At 33.5% G+C, this 16,685-nt stretch overlaps 1 protein-coding gene across 3 annotated transcripts in view; it reads right to left on the bottom strand.

The window, feature by feature from the left end:
* LOC124369302 (nuclear valosin-containing protein-like) overlaps positions 1-16,685 on the bottom strand; it is a 50,011-nt gene that overhangs the window by 23,183 nt on the left and 10,143 nt on the right. For 2 of the 3 annotated variants that reach the window (XM_046827251.1, XM_046827242.1), the window contains exons 5-10: positions 16,234-16,327; positions 15,370-15,621; positions 13,896-13,991; positions 10,329-10,548; positions 3,004-3,286; positions 1,131-1,312 (exon numbers count right to left, since the gene is read on the bottom strand). In XM_046827251.1, the coding sequence (XP_046683207.1) occupies positions 1,131-1,312; positions 3,004-3,286; positions 10,329-10,548; positions 13,896-13,991; positions 15,370-15,621; positions 16,234-16,327 (1,127 nt within the window). The remainder of the gene's footprint in view (positions 1-1,130; positions 1,313-3,003; positions 3,287-10,328; positions 10,549-13,895; positions 13,992-15,369; positions 15,622-16,233; positions 16,328-16,685) is intronic. The other variant, XM_046827260.1, reaches the window with a different exon arrangement.

The following is a 16,685-nucleotide window of genomic DNA, read 5'->3' as shown; positions in this document are numbered from 1 at the left end:
AATAAAATTTTATTTTTCCACTAAACACATTCTGTATTGTGAACGCATATCCCTAAGTGTTATTTACAAAAATGTACAATGATAAACCTAGTTTCGGTTGGGGCATTGAGATCTTACACTATGCCTAATCAGTTTCACTACCGCTGTCAAGATCCACTTGACAGCGGTAGTGAAACTTTCTAACCACTTTCTAACAACTCTCTTACTGTATATCACTAGACTCATCTAAATAGTTCCCCATTTCAAATGCATATAATGTTGTTAAATTGCAACATATAAAATAAATAAAACATGCTAAAATACAAACCTGACACTCCTAACCTAGGCCTACATAGATTACAAACCATGGGTTATTTTGAAACAAAACACTAATTATTTGTTTCACTATATCAATCCCATGAAAGAGAAATACTTTTAAAAAAATTCTTAATTTATCATGGCTGAACCACTCCTGTATCCCTTGGGAACTCTCTCTGGTCTCATGCGCCCTAGTTCAAGGACTCCTCTTTTGGTTGTGCCTGGGAAAGAAAACTTCTATTGTGACTTTATTTGGTACATTCCAAGAAATTTCTCCTATCATTATCTTGTCTTCTTGAATTTCTGGAAGTTTGAGACCTCAACTTGTTCTCCAAGTATCTCTAAAATAATTATTACTAAATGACTAATTGATTTGCTTTAATTCTCCTATTTAATTGAGATATATTTTAAACTGTTTTTTATTGTTTTTATTTGGGATTGTTGAGGAAGGAAACATTTTATAATTATTACAATGAAAAGCATTATGTATGAGTCACGGATGAATCATACCGTACATGAATTATACTGTACCTGAGCGTTAATGATCAATTCTGACCGCTAATATGGAGAACAGGTTGAATGCAGTTGGCTAATGTTAACCCTAACGCACGGGAGAGGAAAGTCCATACAAATATATAACAACAATTGTACGAAATAATTTTTTTAATATTCCGTGCAGTATGTTCGTGGGCAAAATATTATAAGTAATTATAACATTACATGTCATAACACATCTCATTAAAGTCAAAGACTTGTTCTGTAATTCACATCAAACTATGTTATGGCTATCATAACAAAACAGTTATAAAAATTACTGTAAAATTATTAATTACCTTCAGGATTGTCTGGTTTTTTGTCAGAGTCTTCAGATTTTTTAGTGGCTTCTTGACCTGCATCCTCATTAGCCACTATCAGGGCAGTTGCATTGCTGGTCTCACCAGATGTACTGGATGTCGTCTGCACTACTTCTGCTGGAGAGGTCTTTGTGTCGGGCACCCTCAGAGTCTTGAACAGCCTAGATAGAAACATCACAGCTAATGACAGCAACAAAATGCAGAATGACAACGATCTCTATCAAAAACCCAAGTAGTTCTAGAGGCATCAAAAGGCTGTTGCTAAGCTGTTACCAAAATCTTTATCAAAACATTAACCAAGTAGAAGTGACATCATTAATCAAATTAATGGTGCTTATGAAATGAAACAGCCTACCTCAATAATATTATAAATGCAAAAGAGCCTTTGTTTGCTTGTTGTGCTTTCACTGAAAAACTATTCAACTGATTGTATTGAAATTTTACATGGACATTCTTACTGTCCTTGGGATGAATATGGACCTATTCTTATTTCGAAAATCTCTCTGGGCTATGCCCCACTGGTCTTTAAAGTAGCAAAAAATGCCAAGATGGTCTCTAAAGTTGAAATATTATCTTAAAGAGCCTAAATGTAACAACTGTTCTGTGTAAACATTGTTCACTAGTTTCAGTTTTTTTACATTTCTGGTGAGTACATTGTAATGTAAGTAATTTCTAATACTGGTAGGATTAACCATTATTTTTAAAGCTGTTTAGATTTCAGTGATTAGAAAATTTCATCTACCTTAGAAAATGTCCTAAAACATAAGATAATCAGAATTTTACCACAAAGACTCCCTTTGAAGCAGTTGGCAAGAGCTAAAGTAGATGAAAGTTTGCTGGACTGTTTGAACAGATATAACATTTCCAGCTCTAAATGTACTAAAATATTAACAATATTTTTTAGTTTATATAGAAACAAACTGTTATTGTCAATGTAGTTTAAACTGAACATTTTCATTAAAATGTTAAATATTAGATCTAAAAAACAATGTTACTATCCACTTTTACTAGACATTTTAAGACTGATATAAAACTCATCTTAGTTCACTTTTGACAGAAATAGGCTTCTCAAGGCTGTGTATGTATGATCAGAAATAAGGCAAAATCAACTATGGAACAAATTGTAGACACTTTGATGTGAAGAGATCAACCAATTGACATAATGGGCCAAGATTGAAATGAAATACAAGCATACAGAAATAATTATGGATAAATAGTGTTTTGAAAAGTTGATTGAATAATTTTATACTTCACATCAATATTTATAAAATAAACTGTATTACACCAATTTTACTGATAACATGCTCTTACTAAATTACTTACACAGCTCTGTTAGATAAAAACTTACACAGCTCTGTTAGATAAAAAAAATCAATCAGTTTTATAGTATGAGAGTATTCCTCCGTGGCTGAGTCCACTCCGATAATGTACGTTATAATATTTCTAATCTGGTCATTGCTGATCCTAATTTCAAACTTGTCATTAGAATATGCAATAATTGGACGTTTTATTGGATGTGCATTGAAACAGCTGATAAAGCGAAATTAAGCTGCATGGCTAAAGATACTGCCCAACAGAATGATATCAAAATAATGTGGATAAGCATTCAGTGTTTTTAAGTAAAAAGGAGAAAAATAACAGAATGTCACACTATAAACAAAACGAAAAAGCTTAGAACACCCATCATTGCTGAACAGTTGCTCTGTGGCTTGTTATAGAATAAAATGTAAAATAACTCTTAAATTCTTGCATTATATACAGATGCATGACAACAACAAAATATTATAGTATTGTATGTAACTAAAGAATTACAGTGGAACTGTTCAGCAGTTATTTATAAATGATTCTGTACCTGTTGACAGCAGCCATAGCAGACTCGGTGACCAGAGATTTGAGGTCAGCCCCCACATAGCCAGGTGTCATCATGGCTACCTCTGACAGTTGTAGGTCTGGTGTCAGCCGTAGAGAGTGACACAACGTCTGCAGGATAGACAAGCGGGACTCTCTGTCCGGGATACCCAAACAGACCTCCCGGTCGAACCTGCCTGCGCGGCGTAGTGCAGGGTCCAGTGAGTCAGGCCGGTTCGTGGCTCCTATCACCAGCACCTGATCCCCCTTCTCATTGTTCGCCAGTTCTGGAATGGAGTGAAAAGTTCTTGATAGAGGAGACATTAATAATAATGTGTTTGGATTAAACATCCTTACTCTTATGAACAAATCATGTAATGACGTTCTACAACGTAAATACTCCCCAAAGGGTTAAAAGCTCATATATATCTATAAATCGTAAAGAAGACAAAATCATGTGAGGATCACTTGGTTTAGGCTTAAAAGTGAATAATTTTTAGGAGTTGTACTTTTTACATTTTCTAAGTTTTAGTCACATTATATCATTATACAACTACTGTTTATAGTAGTGGGGTTCTGATTCACATTTGTTCAGTTAAACGCGTTGGTCATTTTAACATAAAACTACTGATATTTAACTGTGAAGAATATTTTTGTTTCCTACTTGTTTAAGACATTGCAATAAAAATTATTATTTTAAAATAAGAATATATATATATAACATATTACTCCATTAATTGACTTTAATTTCAAGTTTAATACTTATCCTGTGTTAGTTGTAAGTGTGTTAACCTAAAAAATATGATCTGAGAAAAGAGTTATTACTTAATATTTTTCTTTAAATAATCTTCCATTCTAAAATCCTCCAAAACTAGTACATCTAATCAATTTCTTTCGTAGGTGAAATTTCTCTGTTAATTTAGTAAAAAACTAGGTTGTATAAATTAATATTAATTTTCCTTCATAAAAACACTCAACTAAGTATTTTCATATATTTGTAACAAATTTTAAGTTTTGGTTTGATAAGAATTTAACCCTTTAAGGAGTGCGTATAAACTCTACATAATGAGTAAGGACGTCATATGACGTTTAGCCACTGTATTTTTGTATTATCATAAATGCATTGGTATTACTGATTGCCTTTTAGTAGATTAGTCTGTAAAGTGGTTCCATCTATCTTCAACATACTTAACTTCCATATTTTGTGCTCGGATTCACTTCTAATCTGATTTTACCACCAGATCGCAGTAGCCACCTGGTAGAAGGTACTGAATCAAGGTAGCGTTGAGCGTGCATCGCTTTGCTGTCAGAATATACTAGCCATTCCTTGTATACTGCATACTGTGGCCATATTTATCTTGTGAGAGTGACTTATATTTGTTGAGCAATCATCTAGTTTGTTACTGTTGTCCAAATGGCAAACAATATTGAACAAATCTGCCATAGTGAGGAAATAAGACATTTGATTTTGTAAAAGTACTGGAATATTGGCTTGAAGAATACATAGTCCTTTTTTATTAAGTTTCCAAATGTAAATAAACATTTTTTAAGAGATTTTAAAGACTAACTTTTTACTCCTTTTGGTAATTTTTTGGATTTCATCCATTACTCATTTCATCCTATCAAAAGAAGACGTCCAAACTCCTTAACCCTTTCAGGGCCAGGAGCAAATATGAGATGTCACAAAATTTTTTCACATCTCATATCCCCTAGTGACTAGTCAAAAGTGCCAGGCTAAAATTGGAGATTTTGCAGTCTCAGATTAAATTTATAAGTTTTCATAAAAATTAGAGAATGACCTAAAGGTTGCACCAAATTACTCCTATAGATATATACTATTAACAAAAAAAAAAAAAAATATATATATATATATGTAGTTTTAAGTAATTTAAAATTTAAAAAAACATGTTTTAAAACATTTTATTTTCTATTTTTTTTGCATATAACTAAAACAGGAAAAATAATTTTATTGAAACTATTTTATTATATTATACATTATTAGAAAGGAACAACCATACAAAATTTTGTGTTATTTTTCTCATCATCTATGACGTAGACGCTGCGTTTATGTCTAAAAGTGCTAGCGTCTACGTCATAGACGCAGCGTATTTTTATATATATATATTGGTTCAGTTTATGCAAGTTACTGGCTGCAAACGATGACAGTTCATCCAAAAGCCATAGAGTAACGATATTTGTATATTTAATTGTCGACGACCGGCTGTTTTACGTCATTAAAGTGAAATAAAAAGGTCAGTTCGGATGTTTACGCTGCGAGAGAACTGACGCTGTGCTTTGTTTACTCTGTTTTATCTTATTTTATCCATTAAATTGTGTTATAATTGTGAAATACTCCTTCATTAGTACAGTAGAGTTCCGGTAATCCGAGGTGAATGGGACCAAAATGTACCTCGAATTGTGAAGAACTCGAATTATATGGAACACTTTAAGAAAAATTGGGTTATAATTAGAACTGAAGGCAAACAAAAGAAATATGCTTTTATTACAAATACCAGCATTAAGAAATTACTTACAGAGGTCCAAAGATGCAATGTTTACTTAAAAAAACTGTATAGAGTTTTTTGTTTCACCACACTGCAGCGTTTGTGGGCAGCCATGTCTCTCCACTGCCGAAGCAATAACGTGTCTGCCGCTGTCGCCTCTGCTTGCTGCTCTACGTAGCGCAGGGCCGCATCCAGTGCCGCGTAGCCGTCGCTGTGAGTCATTGCCGGGTCTGTCTCCTGCACACTTTCTTCTTCCTCACTCCCGTCAGCTGTCATGTCTGTGACCATCTCAACTATGGTGTCGTCTGTTGTCTCTAACTGTTCATCCCTACTCATCCACTCTCCAATATCAGTTTGATTTGTCCCATTGCAACCAGGAAGTCTGTTAATAAATTTATTAACGGTAGATCGTCATCTTCATCATCATTTTCAATTTTACACACTCCGATTTTCTTCCATGATTTCTGGATTGTTTCTGGTTTAATTTCGCTCCAAGCTTCAGTGATCCAATAAATCACATCCTTGATTGTGACTTTTTTCAGGAAATCTTTTATGGTTGCCTCTCCTTTAATTGTTTGAAACATTGATTGCAACAAACGGCGTCTGTTTTTTTTTTTTTTCAACGTTTCAAATACGCCTTGGTCCATAGGCTGAATGAGGCTGGTCACGTTCGGTGGCAAAAACATCGTGCGTATGCCATCGCATTGCAGTTCCCCTTCATCTGGGTGTGATCCTGCGTTATCAAGTGTTAAGATGGCTTTAGAGGGTAGGTTGCTTTTCTTCAAAAACTTTTTGATTTCAGGAACAAATTCACTAAAAAACCAGTTTTTAAAAATTTGTTTGCCCATCCATGCGTTTTTTTGGTTTGTATAAGTTGCTGGAAGCGTTGAAATAGACATGTTTTTAAACGCACGAGGCTTAGCAGACTTGCCAATGACAGTTAGTTTTAATTTATGGCTTCCCAACGCGTTTGAAGCGGCTAGCACAGTCAGTCTCTCTTTGCTTTTTTTGTGACCCGGAGCAGCTTTTTCCTCCCGTGAAGCTAGAGTTTTTGATGGCAAAGTTTTAAAATTCAAACCAGTTTCATCACAGTTGTAAATCTGATCAGGTGTTAAATTTTCACTTTTAATAAGATTTTTTAACTTTTCACAGAACTGAAAAACTGCCTCGGAATCCGCCGAAAGTTTCTCCCCACAAATTTCTAACTGCCTCACGCCATAACGTTTTTTCCAACGGTCAAGCCATCCTACACTTGCCGTAAAATCTTCCTCACCTTCATTGATTTCATTGTGAAAGTACAATGCCTTTTCCTGTAAAATAGGTCCGGAAATAGGACAACCTTAGTTTCTTTGTTGACAAAACCATAAAAATAGGGCCTCGCTAGTTTTTTCATACTCTGCTTTCTTCATAGACTTCCGCTCATTAGTACACTTTTCCGAGCACTTTTCTGATGCAAACTTTTCAATTTTATCGTGATTCCTTCACCAGTCACCAACTGTCACTTCACCAACTCCGTACTTGGCAGCTAATTTTTTTAACGTTTCACCTTTATCAAGTCTTTTAAGAGCTTCTAGTTTTGTTTTTATCGGTACAAACTTTCTTTTACTTTTTGAACTCATAGTTCACTGTACAATGAACACATAAACACTTCAGAAAATACTTTTTTACTAAAACTTAATATTTAGACAACAAGTACTGTACGTTGTAAATAACAGACGGGTAAGCACACTGCGATCGTAATCTAGAACAACCGTACCGCAGTCGAACGTGATGAGCAAAGGAATGATTTATTTTTAGACAATACGGGGCGCGATGTTCCGTGGCCTTGACAATAGGGTGGGGGTGGGGCGGTGCAAATGAAGTGGCAATGATGAGTCAGGCTGCCGACTTTTCCAAGTAGCCTAGCACTCAGTTTACAGAAATGTGCTCGAGTGTGTTGTACAAATATGTCAATATCACATTTTATTTTTTTTACATGTGTTGGCTCGGATTTAACGGAATCTCGGACTATCGAGACTCGAACTATCGGGACTCTACTGTATTCCAAATTATTGCACTACTTCATTTTTCATTTGTGTTTTCCGTGTGTATTATATTTTACTAAGTTACAAACTATGTCTAATACAGGGTGTCCAGTAATGACCAAATCTAAAATTCAAGCACATTTCAAGGTTTTCAAGGCTCAAAATTATAAAATTCAAGGCTATAGTCGCAGTTTACTTTTGGCTCTTTATCGGTAACTAACAATTTTACAAGCCAAAATCAAGTCACGAAATAGTATTTACTTTCCATGTAACAATAAAGATTTCTCATAAAGAAATAAACAAAAAATTTATAAAACTTCATCATAATTATAAAAAAATTATGATAAAGTACCAAAGCCTAATGTTTATATTGTAACAGTTTGTTACAAATACATTTTAATATCCAAATAGGTAAATGATTTCGATTTTTTATTTGAAGTCTGAAAACAAACCCTCAAAAACACAGGATAGTAAAGAAACAGTTTTACTTTTAAGTTAAAGAAGTTTTACTTACACTTTCAACATCAATCCCAATACTATTCTAAACCAATTGAGGGTTAGTTTAGTTTTAGGTGAATTAAGTTTCATAAAAACAAAATAACTGTTAAAATAAATAAAAATATATTAATATTCATTTTGTAAAAAAGGATTAAACTAAAAAAGTCCAAAACATGGGCTATTCAAATGTATACAATTTATTTGTATACAATTATATACCCCTTTTACAATTTATTTTGTGTTAAAAAATAAATTTGTCACAGAAAAAGTTTTACTCTCTTTAGAAAACATGTGTGAAAGTTATAAAACTTTAACAATTGAATTACTAACGATGTATTGCACCTATTAATTTAAACAAATAAGGCTATTGACAATAAGTTAAATGATAACAACCATTAATAGTATAGCAAGGGTAAATAAACACCTAGATTACAAAAAAAGTGTTGTATTAATTATATATCTCAAATAAATTTAAAATAAATCCTATAGGCATCCAATTGTACACCATAATTGATCACATGATCACGTTTTTTTCGATTACCTTAAATTGAAACATTTAATATTCATCACTATGTTTCAAAGAATTGGGCAACCTCTTCAACATGCGAATATTATAAATAGCCTACAATATATAGTCGCGTAGGTATTTAGCCAATCTTCAAATTACTTTAACATCAAACATATATAAATGCCACCTCTCGTCAAACCTACTACAACACCATTTTTGGTGACTGCAACGAGAGCAAGTTACTTCCAAATTTCCTTGTATTCTGTCAATTTCACATTGATGTGAACATAATCGAACTGTTGCTTCAATACCTTCATTCGTGTTAAGCACGGCGTCCACTGCGACCGGCCCGGTCCAGCCTAGCCCGGACTTTTATACTCTGTCAAAATGCATACGATCAAATGAAAACCCGCCCACTGCGACTGGTCCGGGCTGGGCTGGACTAAGATCTTTCAAACATTAGGCCTATATGTAGGGCAAAATTTGGCGCGAACAACATATTATATTTTTCATCCACACATCTTAGTTTTTGTGTAAAAATAAAATCAAATATATGGAATTTGTTTAGTTTTAGTTGCTCTTTCCGATGGTAGCCTCACAAAAATAATATAAAATCGTTTGCATACTAAAATTGTATGCCAAAGTGAAAACAAAATTATAAAAAAATTTAAATTATAAAGAAAAGTTTTTTATAACAATCCATATATATACAAATGTATTTTTTTATTTATTTCTGTTTATTGGTTATTTATCTTCAATACAAAAAAAAGTAATAAGATATGACCTCAAATAAGGAAATAGTAAGGAATTTACTAAAACTGTGCATTTATGCACTAAAATGCTTAGCACTCTTGGGTATGGCAATGCGCCAAACCCCTTAGCACTAAAAGGGTTAAAATAAATATTCACATTGTGGATGTATCGGTAAACAGATGATTGTAGGATCCATAAACAGTTTCAATACAGTTAAAAAACACTATTTACCAAGAAATATTTACACAATTTTATTTGAAATTTATTCACACTTTTTCTATACAAATGTGTATTTACAATTTCACTCCCATGAGATCGCAAATTGTCAGTCATTGTAACTACTACACACAATAGCTAAGCACGTAACAACTAAAACTACTAATATTTACAACTACAAAATAAAATAATGAAGAAGAATCCAGCATACAATAATATGATTACACTAAAGCATAAAGAATTAACAACGAAAGATCGAGCCAGCTGATAATGTCATGTGACAATTACGAAATAAAAATGCATAGACCTCCAAAATAAAAATTATATTCATATTAATTATCTACAAATATACCAGGGAATAAAAAAACATAAAATTTTAATCATTTGACGTCGTATTTATTTAAGGAAACGACGAATATCAAGGAGACAATATATTGCTGCTTGGCGCTTTTCACATATGTCACCGACGGCAATATTTTGCCGCCTGGCACTTTTCAGACACAATCTATGGCGGCAATACATTGCCTCCTGGCCCGGAAAGAGTTAAAGGGCTAAACAGCAGAGCTGCCTTGTACTTACATAACAAAAACATTTACAAAATCTGCTTTGTTGTGATATATTTTATTTTTTGTCTATTGAGAGAGGGAAGAGAAATAATAGCTCAGAAGAATTTACAAGTGATGTGTAAAGACAAGAATTACTTACATGTTTCATTTTGATACAAAGTGAGAATGAATGATTTAGGGAATTTCAATTAGAACATACAGGAAAAAAAATATTATAAACAATTTCCTCCACTAGCACATACAAACTCTGAATAACTTACCATCCATAGAGGAGAGTAACTGAGCTACGATACGCCGTTCCATCTCACGTTGAGCCGTCTCACGGTTGGGTGTGATGGCGTCCACCTCATCTATGAACAGGATGCAAGGAGCCAGTGCCACTGCCTCCTCAAACAGCTCCCGGATCCTCTCCTCCGACTGTCCTGACAGCCCCCCTACCAGTTCAGGAGCTGCCACCTTCAGCAGTGGGAACTTCAGCTCCTATCAAATATTTGTTTGGGTCAGTCTAAAATTATAGAAAATATTCTGCTCCCAAGATCTTGCTATATTCCAAATGTCAAATATAGACATGAGAATTATTTAAGTTTTCCTGTGCATAGCACAACAAAATAAAGCTTACACAATCTAATTCTAATATATTTTGGCCTTGCTCTGGAGAACCATCATCAATTATCAGATAAGCAGTGTCAGTGTAACGTCTAATGAGTGAAGATGGCTCTCAAAAGTAAGGAAAAAATATTTTAAGAACTTAATTGTGTAAGCAATGTTTTCAAAAAGTGGTATAAACCAGAAAACTTAAGATGATAGTAAGTTATGAAACCTATATAACTTAGGCATAAGCCTAAGAACTAAGTAAGATATAGACATGAACGTTTACATAAAAGCTCTCACAATAAATAATATCATATATTAATATGATATATTATATATTAATCATAAATCATAATAATAAAATATAATAATCATAACAAAATAACTTATCTTAAAAAAATGCTGATATAAAATGATCTTATTAACCCTTTGAGTGCCACAGCATTTTTCCCAAGTCATACGCATAAATTGCCGGAGCATTTCCTTCTGTTTTGCAATTGTGTGGGGAAAAAACTATATTAAAAAAACTATTCAACCGATTTGAATAATTTTTTTTATAGTTTGTGAATTATAAAACAAGGTATTTTTCTATATAATATTATAATTTTATTTTTATTTACACAAAAAGAATATAGGTTATAACAAAAAACTAAAAAATGAAAAAATACATTTCAAGTTTGAACCAAAAAATTACATATACAATATTTTTTTATATTTTTTTTAGCTATACCATATGAAAGAGCATGAAAAACTTAACAAAAATCATGCATAATATGGTGTGTTACAGTAATATTTAACCAGATACTGCAATATATACAAAATACAACAAAAAGCAATTTTTGTTCAAGTTTGTCAAAAGTTTAGAAACAATATTATAACTATTCTATTTCACTCAATGAAGTAAGACGACTGTAAAATACTAATTATATAAAAAGTATATAAAAATATACACAGGCCTACAATATAACCTTACTTCACCTAAAATCAATAGTTTGATTGGAACTTGCGTTTTACTTCATCACCAATCCAACAATAAAATATACGTCACTAAACACGAAAAAAGAAGTTTATAAATGCATTGTAAGTTTTACTGAACACAATTGCAGAATAGCAATAACAACAGTTTTCAGCATAAACACACGAAACTAGCACAATGTAAACACCCAACGAACCAAACTGTGTAGTTATGGCAACAAGTAGCAGCTGACCAACTATTGCGTCATCTGTTTGTTTCTGATGGCAAATAACTACAAGGAGGCGGTGAACAATAAAAATCAATCACAATCGATAGTTCGAAACTTGTAGATTGCCGTGAAATAGGTTATTTTTCAAAACAAAAATGAATTATATGTGATATTAATTAAATACAAATCGTCTACTGGGTAGATGCCGGCAATTTATGCACATTTCACAACATCTACTATGTAGACGCTGCGGCACTCAAAGGATTAAATTGGGAAATGACCAAAATCTAACCAATTCATTATTGAGACTACAATTTCAAATTAATTGAAGTTTTTTTTGTAACACCTTTGGTTAACAGAACAATATCTAAAACATCCTCCATAAATCCCTAATACAGACACTAGTGGCTTAACTTGCATCTATGAAAGGACCAATTTCAATATCTCTACAAAGGAAAATGCATTATAGCAGTGATATTTGCACGACAATGATATCAAATGGCCATACTGCAGTAATTAATAACATTGCTGCAGAGTTCTATAACAATAGAATTCATAACCTGATTCTATTCTATGTGAAATTCCTTAATACTGATGAAAATTATTTTAAAATTAAAATTAAAGTACAAGCTTTTATGTTATTGTAAAAACAGTGACAAAATCGCTAAATACTAAATCTATTGCTTAGTAGAGCCAGTCTGGTGCTTAACCTGTTGGATCCCGTAGCCGCACAGTTGCGACTGAGGCAAGTGTGCAGTCGTGGCCCGTTGCCGTACTGTTGCGGCCGCGCGCAGAGCGTTTTATTTTTGCGTTTTCTTCAACTCAATTCGCTAAATTAAATGACGTTCAATATACCGGGTTACTCGGGAGAACACTGGCTTTCTCGTGAGGTATATTTTGTTTCGCACTACGATACTTGGCAGCCTGTTTTTACTCTAAACGTCGAGGCGTTTCAGCCGGTTGCTGTTGTTTGTACACAATAATTATGGCTTCGCGTAAGCATGAGTTGTTTGATCAAGATATTAATGAATTATTGGGCAGTGAGTTTAGTGAACTATCTGATAGTGACGACGAAAGTGATGTGGATATTTTCAGTTGTGTAAGAAGTGGTGATTTTATTTTTAGTGAACTAGTTCGTGATGCAGACTTCAACCACGATTTAGGTTATCTCGATGAACCAGTACCAGGACCATCAGGTGATACTGTTTATTCTAATAATCGTCCAAATAAGACTACTTTGGATAGTGTTGACTTGGTAATAAACGAGGTAGTTCAAAATTATAATCCCAGAAATGACTTTACTGGTAATGAAGGAACTGAATGTAGGCCTAACCCCAAACGTAGAAAGCTACCTCCAATTACCTATCCCTGGGTGAATGATACCAACTTTATTCCGCACATAATAAACATAAACATAAAATAAAAATAAACATAAAATAAACATAAAAATAAAACTTATGAGTATATGATTATGCAGATGCAAAAAATAACTATAATGCAAAGTAGTAACCAAGTGCCAGAAAAAACCCGGGCCAGCAGATGCCCCTGTGCTGCCATAACCCGGGACTCAACAGGTTAATTTGAAAAATAGGACACTGATAGTGACAACACATGTCACATAAAACACAAGCCGCATAAAACACCCACAAATTTAGGAAATGGTCTTGAACATATTTCAAGCAATCGATTTTGGTTCAAGTACAGGCCAAAATTCAAAATACCCACATTTAATTGTAACAAAATCGTAACTAAAGATGCATAGTGATTTTGAAATAAAAATAATATATCACTTGTTACACACGTACAAATTTATCACAGTAAATTATATTTTTATATCTCTCAGAATGAAACTGAACTTGGAATTACTGAAATTACTGTTTACATTGAAGTTTTAATAATAAAAAACAAACAAAATATATATTTAACCGTGTAATAAAATACATTTGCAAATATCAATTACAAATACATTTTACAACTTACAATGTTCTGAAAAAGTAATAAAACAATGTAATTGATAATGTCTGACTAATTTCTATTAGCGGATTTACTCACCCCAGATATGGCGTGGGCCAGCAGAGTCTTGCCCGAACCTGGAGGTCCGTGCAGTAGAAATCCTCTTGGAGGAGACACTCCTAGCACACGGTAGACCTATCATAAAACAAAATTTACTGTATAGTTTCAAGAATTTTGTAATGGAAGTTGCCATTTTTAAATCAATCTTATTAAAAGGAGAAAATATATCCAAAACAAATGTAAAAAAGGATGTGAATAGATTTTTTCAGTTCCTTTCACGGTAATTTAAGTTACTAATTATTTAAATATCCTCCTCTCCTTGTCCATCAAAGTAATTTGCACTCATTCTTTTCCTCTCCACAAACTAGTCATAAGTCAAAATATGCTACAAACTACAATTATTGTTTATTCTTATCCTTGCCATCAAATTATAAAATTGGCTTCTTCTACAAAAATTCATAACAAATATATCTAGCAAAGGGAATTGAAATAAATGTTTGCATTGTAAACTTTTCTATGAATGTCAAGAGAATTTACAAATAGTTTTAAATATATGGAGGAATATATAATGCAATTTGAACAGCAATATTTAGCTTTGTCAATGGCTCTACATTTCACATCCAATTCAAGAGTTGGAGACAGTTTTATAGTAACATTAGCCATTCAACTTGCTTCAGAAATTATTAATATAAATCATATGCCCCTGAATGCCAAGTGATACTCCATTCAGACATCTGACTATTCATGGCAGAAGATTACCATTGATCATTACTCACGATACTTAGAAATAATAAATGTCTTTACAATGACTGTAGAGGAACTAATTTAAAAAAATTAAAGCGTGTTTTGCTCGATATGGAATTCCTGAAATTGTGTCAAGATTCTGGATCCCATTTTACGAGTGAGTGGCATTTCTTCATAACCGAATATGAATTTAAGATAATTAATTGCTGTCCTATGTACCATCAAGTAAGCGGAGAAGCTGAGAGAGCAGTCCAAACTCTTAAAAACATTGTAACTACAAAAATCCAACACTTGCATTGCTTCAGTACAGAACAGCTCCAGGACCTTTAGGATATAGTCCTTTGGAACTGCTGATGGGAAGGAAATTGAAAACAAGGGTACCTTCCCTAAAACAAGAATTAAAACAAACATTGACCATAAACAGTTAAGAGAATGGGGTATCTGATATTGTTATCAGTAAGCAGAATATTTAAATCAATTACATCGAGGAAGGCAGGACAGATCACTTATAACTGGTTCTAATAATGTAAATATTCCTAATCGGAGAGCAGGAAGATTTTTGAAAATGTGGCTCCAAATGGGAAGGATGTCATACAAAGGTTTTATAGACAATCATTCCATTTTTAACAAGCTATTTTGTATTTACTATTTATTGTTAGTAGTGTAATATAATTCATGTTCATGTAAACATTTCAATACTTTATTGTGAGTTAAATAACATGATAAAAATTATTTGAAGGTATCTATTTTATTACTATTAGACACTAACCTCTGGATGGCGCATGTGGATCAGCAGCTGTGTAACTTCTTGTAAAACCTTTTCATTACCACCGATGTCCTTGAAAGAAACACTGGGTCGCAAAGGCTCCAGAGAGGTCTTAAACTTCTTGCTACTTGCCAACCTAGCCTCGGCCCGCCGCTTCTTCGTGGTCTGAGTCTCCCCTCCCACAGGCCTAGCTACTGGGGACACTTCTGGTGGGACCAGCTCTGTTCTTTGAGGTGGTGGCTCACTGCTTTTACCCTGCAATGTTTAAAAAATGGAGCATCATTCTAAATCACAGATCATAACTGAACCTTTTAATTTCTTAATAAGACATCAAGAAGTGCAAACATAAGAATCGATGGAGTTTGTGAAGTTAAATATTTTTTAATCAAAATGTAAATTAATCTTTTATACATGCAACTCATATCACCTGGATAGAGTCTTTTGTTGTACTGACTAAGGCATAGGACTTGGGATCGAGTTAGAGAAAGTGCAGATTCAAATACTGCCTGCGAGCTAAACATTTTTTTGTTGACCTTCTACTGTACTGTATGGACTCTCTCTCTCCCTCCCTTAGGTTTTGGTGGCAAATCAGTTATAACAAGCTGTACCGCCCATCTTTGAGATGGAGGTCTCAAGAGAGAGCATCAGATCCAATATTGAATGTATCTCTCAAAAAATATATCTATATAGGAAAACAGAAATTCCAACATTTTCTTGATAGCTCTTGAATTTACAGTGGCTCATCAACAGTTGGACACATATAGAAATTCACTATATCATGTTTAAACCAACTCCAAGAACTATAACCTCAGTATAGTAGGAGCTGCTTGTATTTGGTTTCTTTAAGCATAAAGATAAGTTACTGACCTCAGCAGCTTTAGCAGGGTTGCCTTCAGCATCATCTTCATCACTGGTTACAATGCTAATCAACTCTTGAGTGCCAGGGTCTGATGTTTTCCTGCTAACAATATTCTTCACTTACTCCCATAGTTCAATAACAATTCTCAGATTTAAACTATGTAACTATTCAAAACTCATCCACTTTCCATAATATATGAGGATCATTTGAAAAGTAAGGCCAATTTCGTGATAACTATTTGAATGATGAGCGAACAGCACAATGCTCATGCGCGCCGACTCCTAGCATGCCTTGCACACAAAATGACGCCACTTGCAGAGAAATCATTGTAGAGTGCTGTTTACTGTTAGAATTTAAGATGTTCTCAACAATTGATCAACCCGCAGACTGCTAAATACGATCAGTTATCAGGATTTAGACAGCAACAAGCGTTTAAGCAGCGGATATTTAGAGACAGATA

This window comes from Homalodisca vitripennis, chromosome 1 (assembly GCF_021130785.1).
Source record: "Homalodisca vitripennis isolate AUS2020 chromosome 1, UT_GWSS_2.1, whole genome shotgun sequence".
Lineage (NCBI taxonomy): Eukaryota > Metazoa > Arthropoda > Insecta > Hemiptera > Cicadellidae > Homalodisca > Homalodisca vitripennis.
The sequence above is the reverse complement of the archived record's forward strand: the minus strand, read 5'-3'. Positions and strand labels throughout refer to the sequence as shown.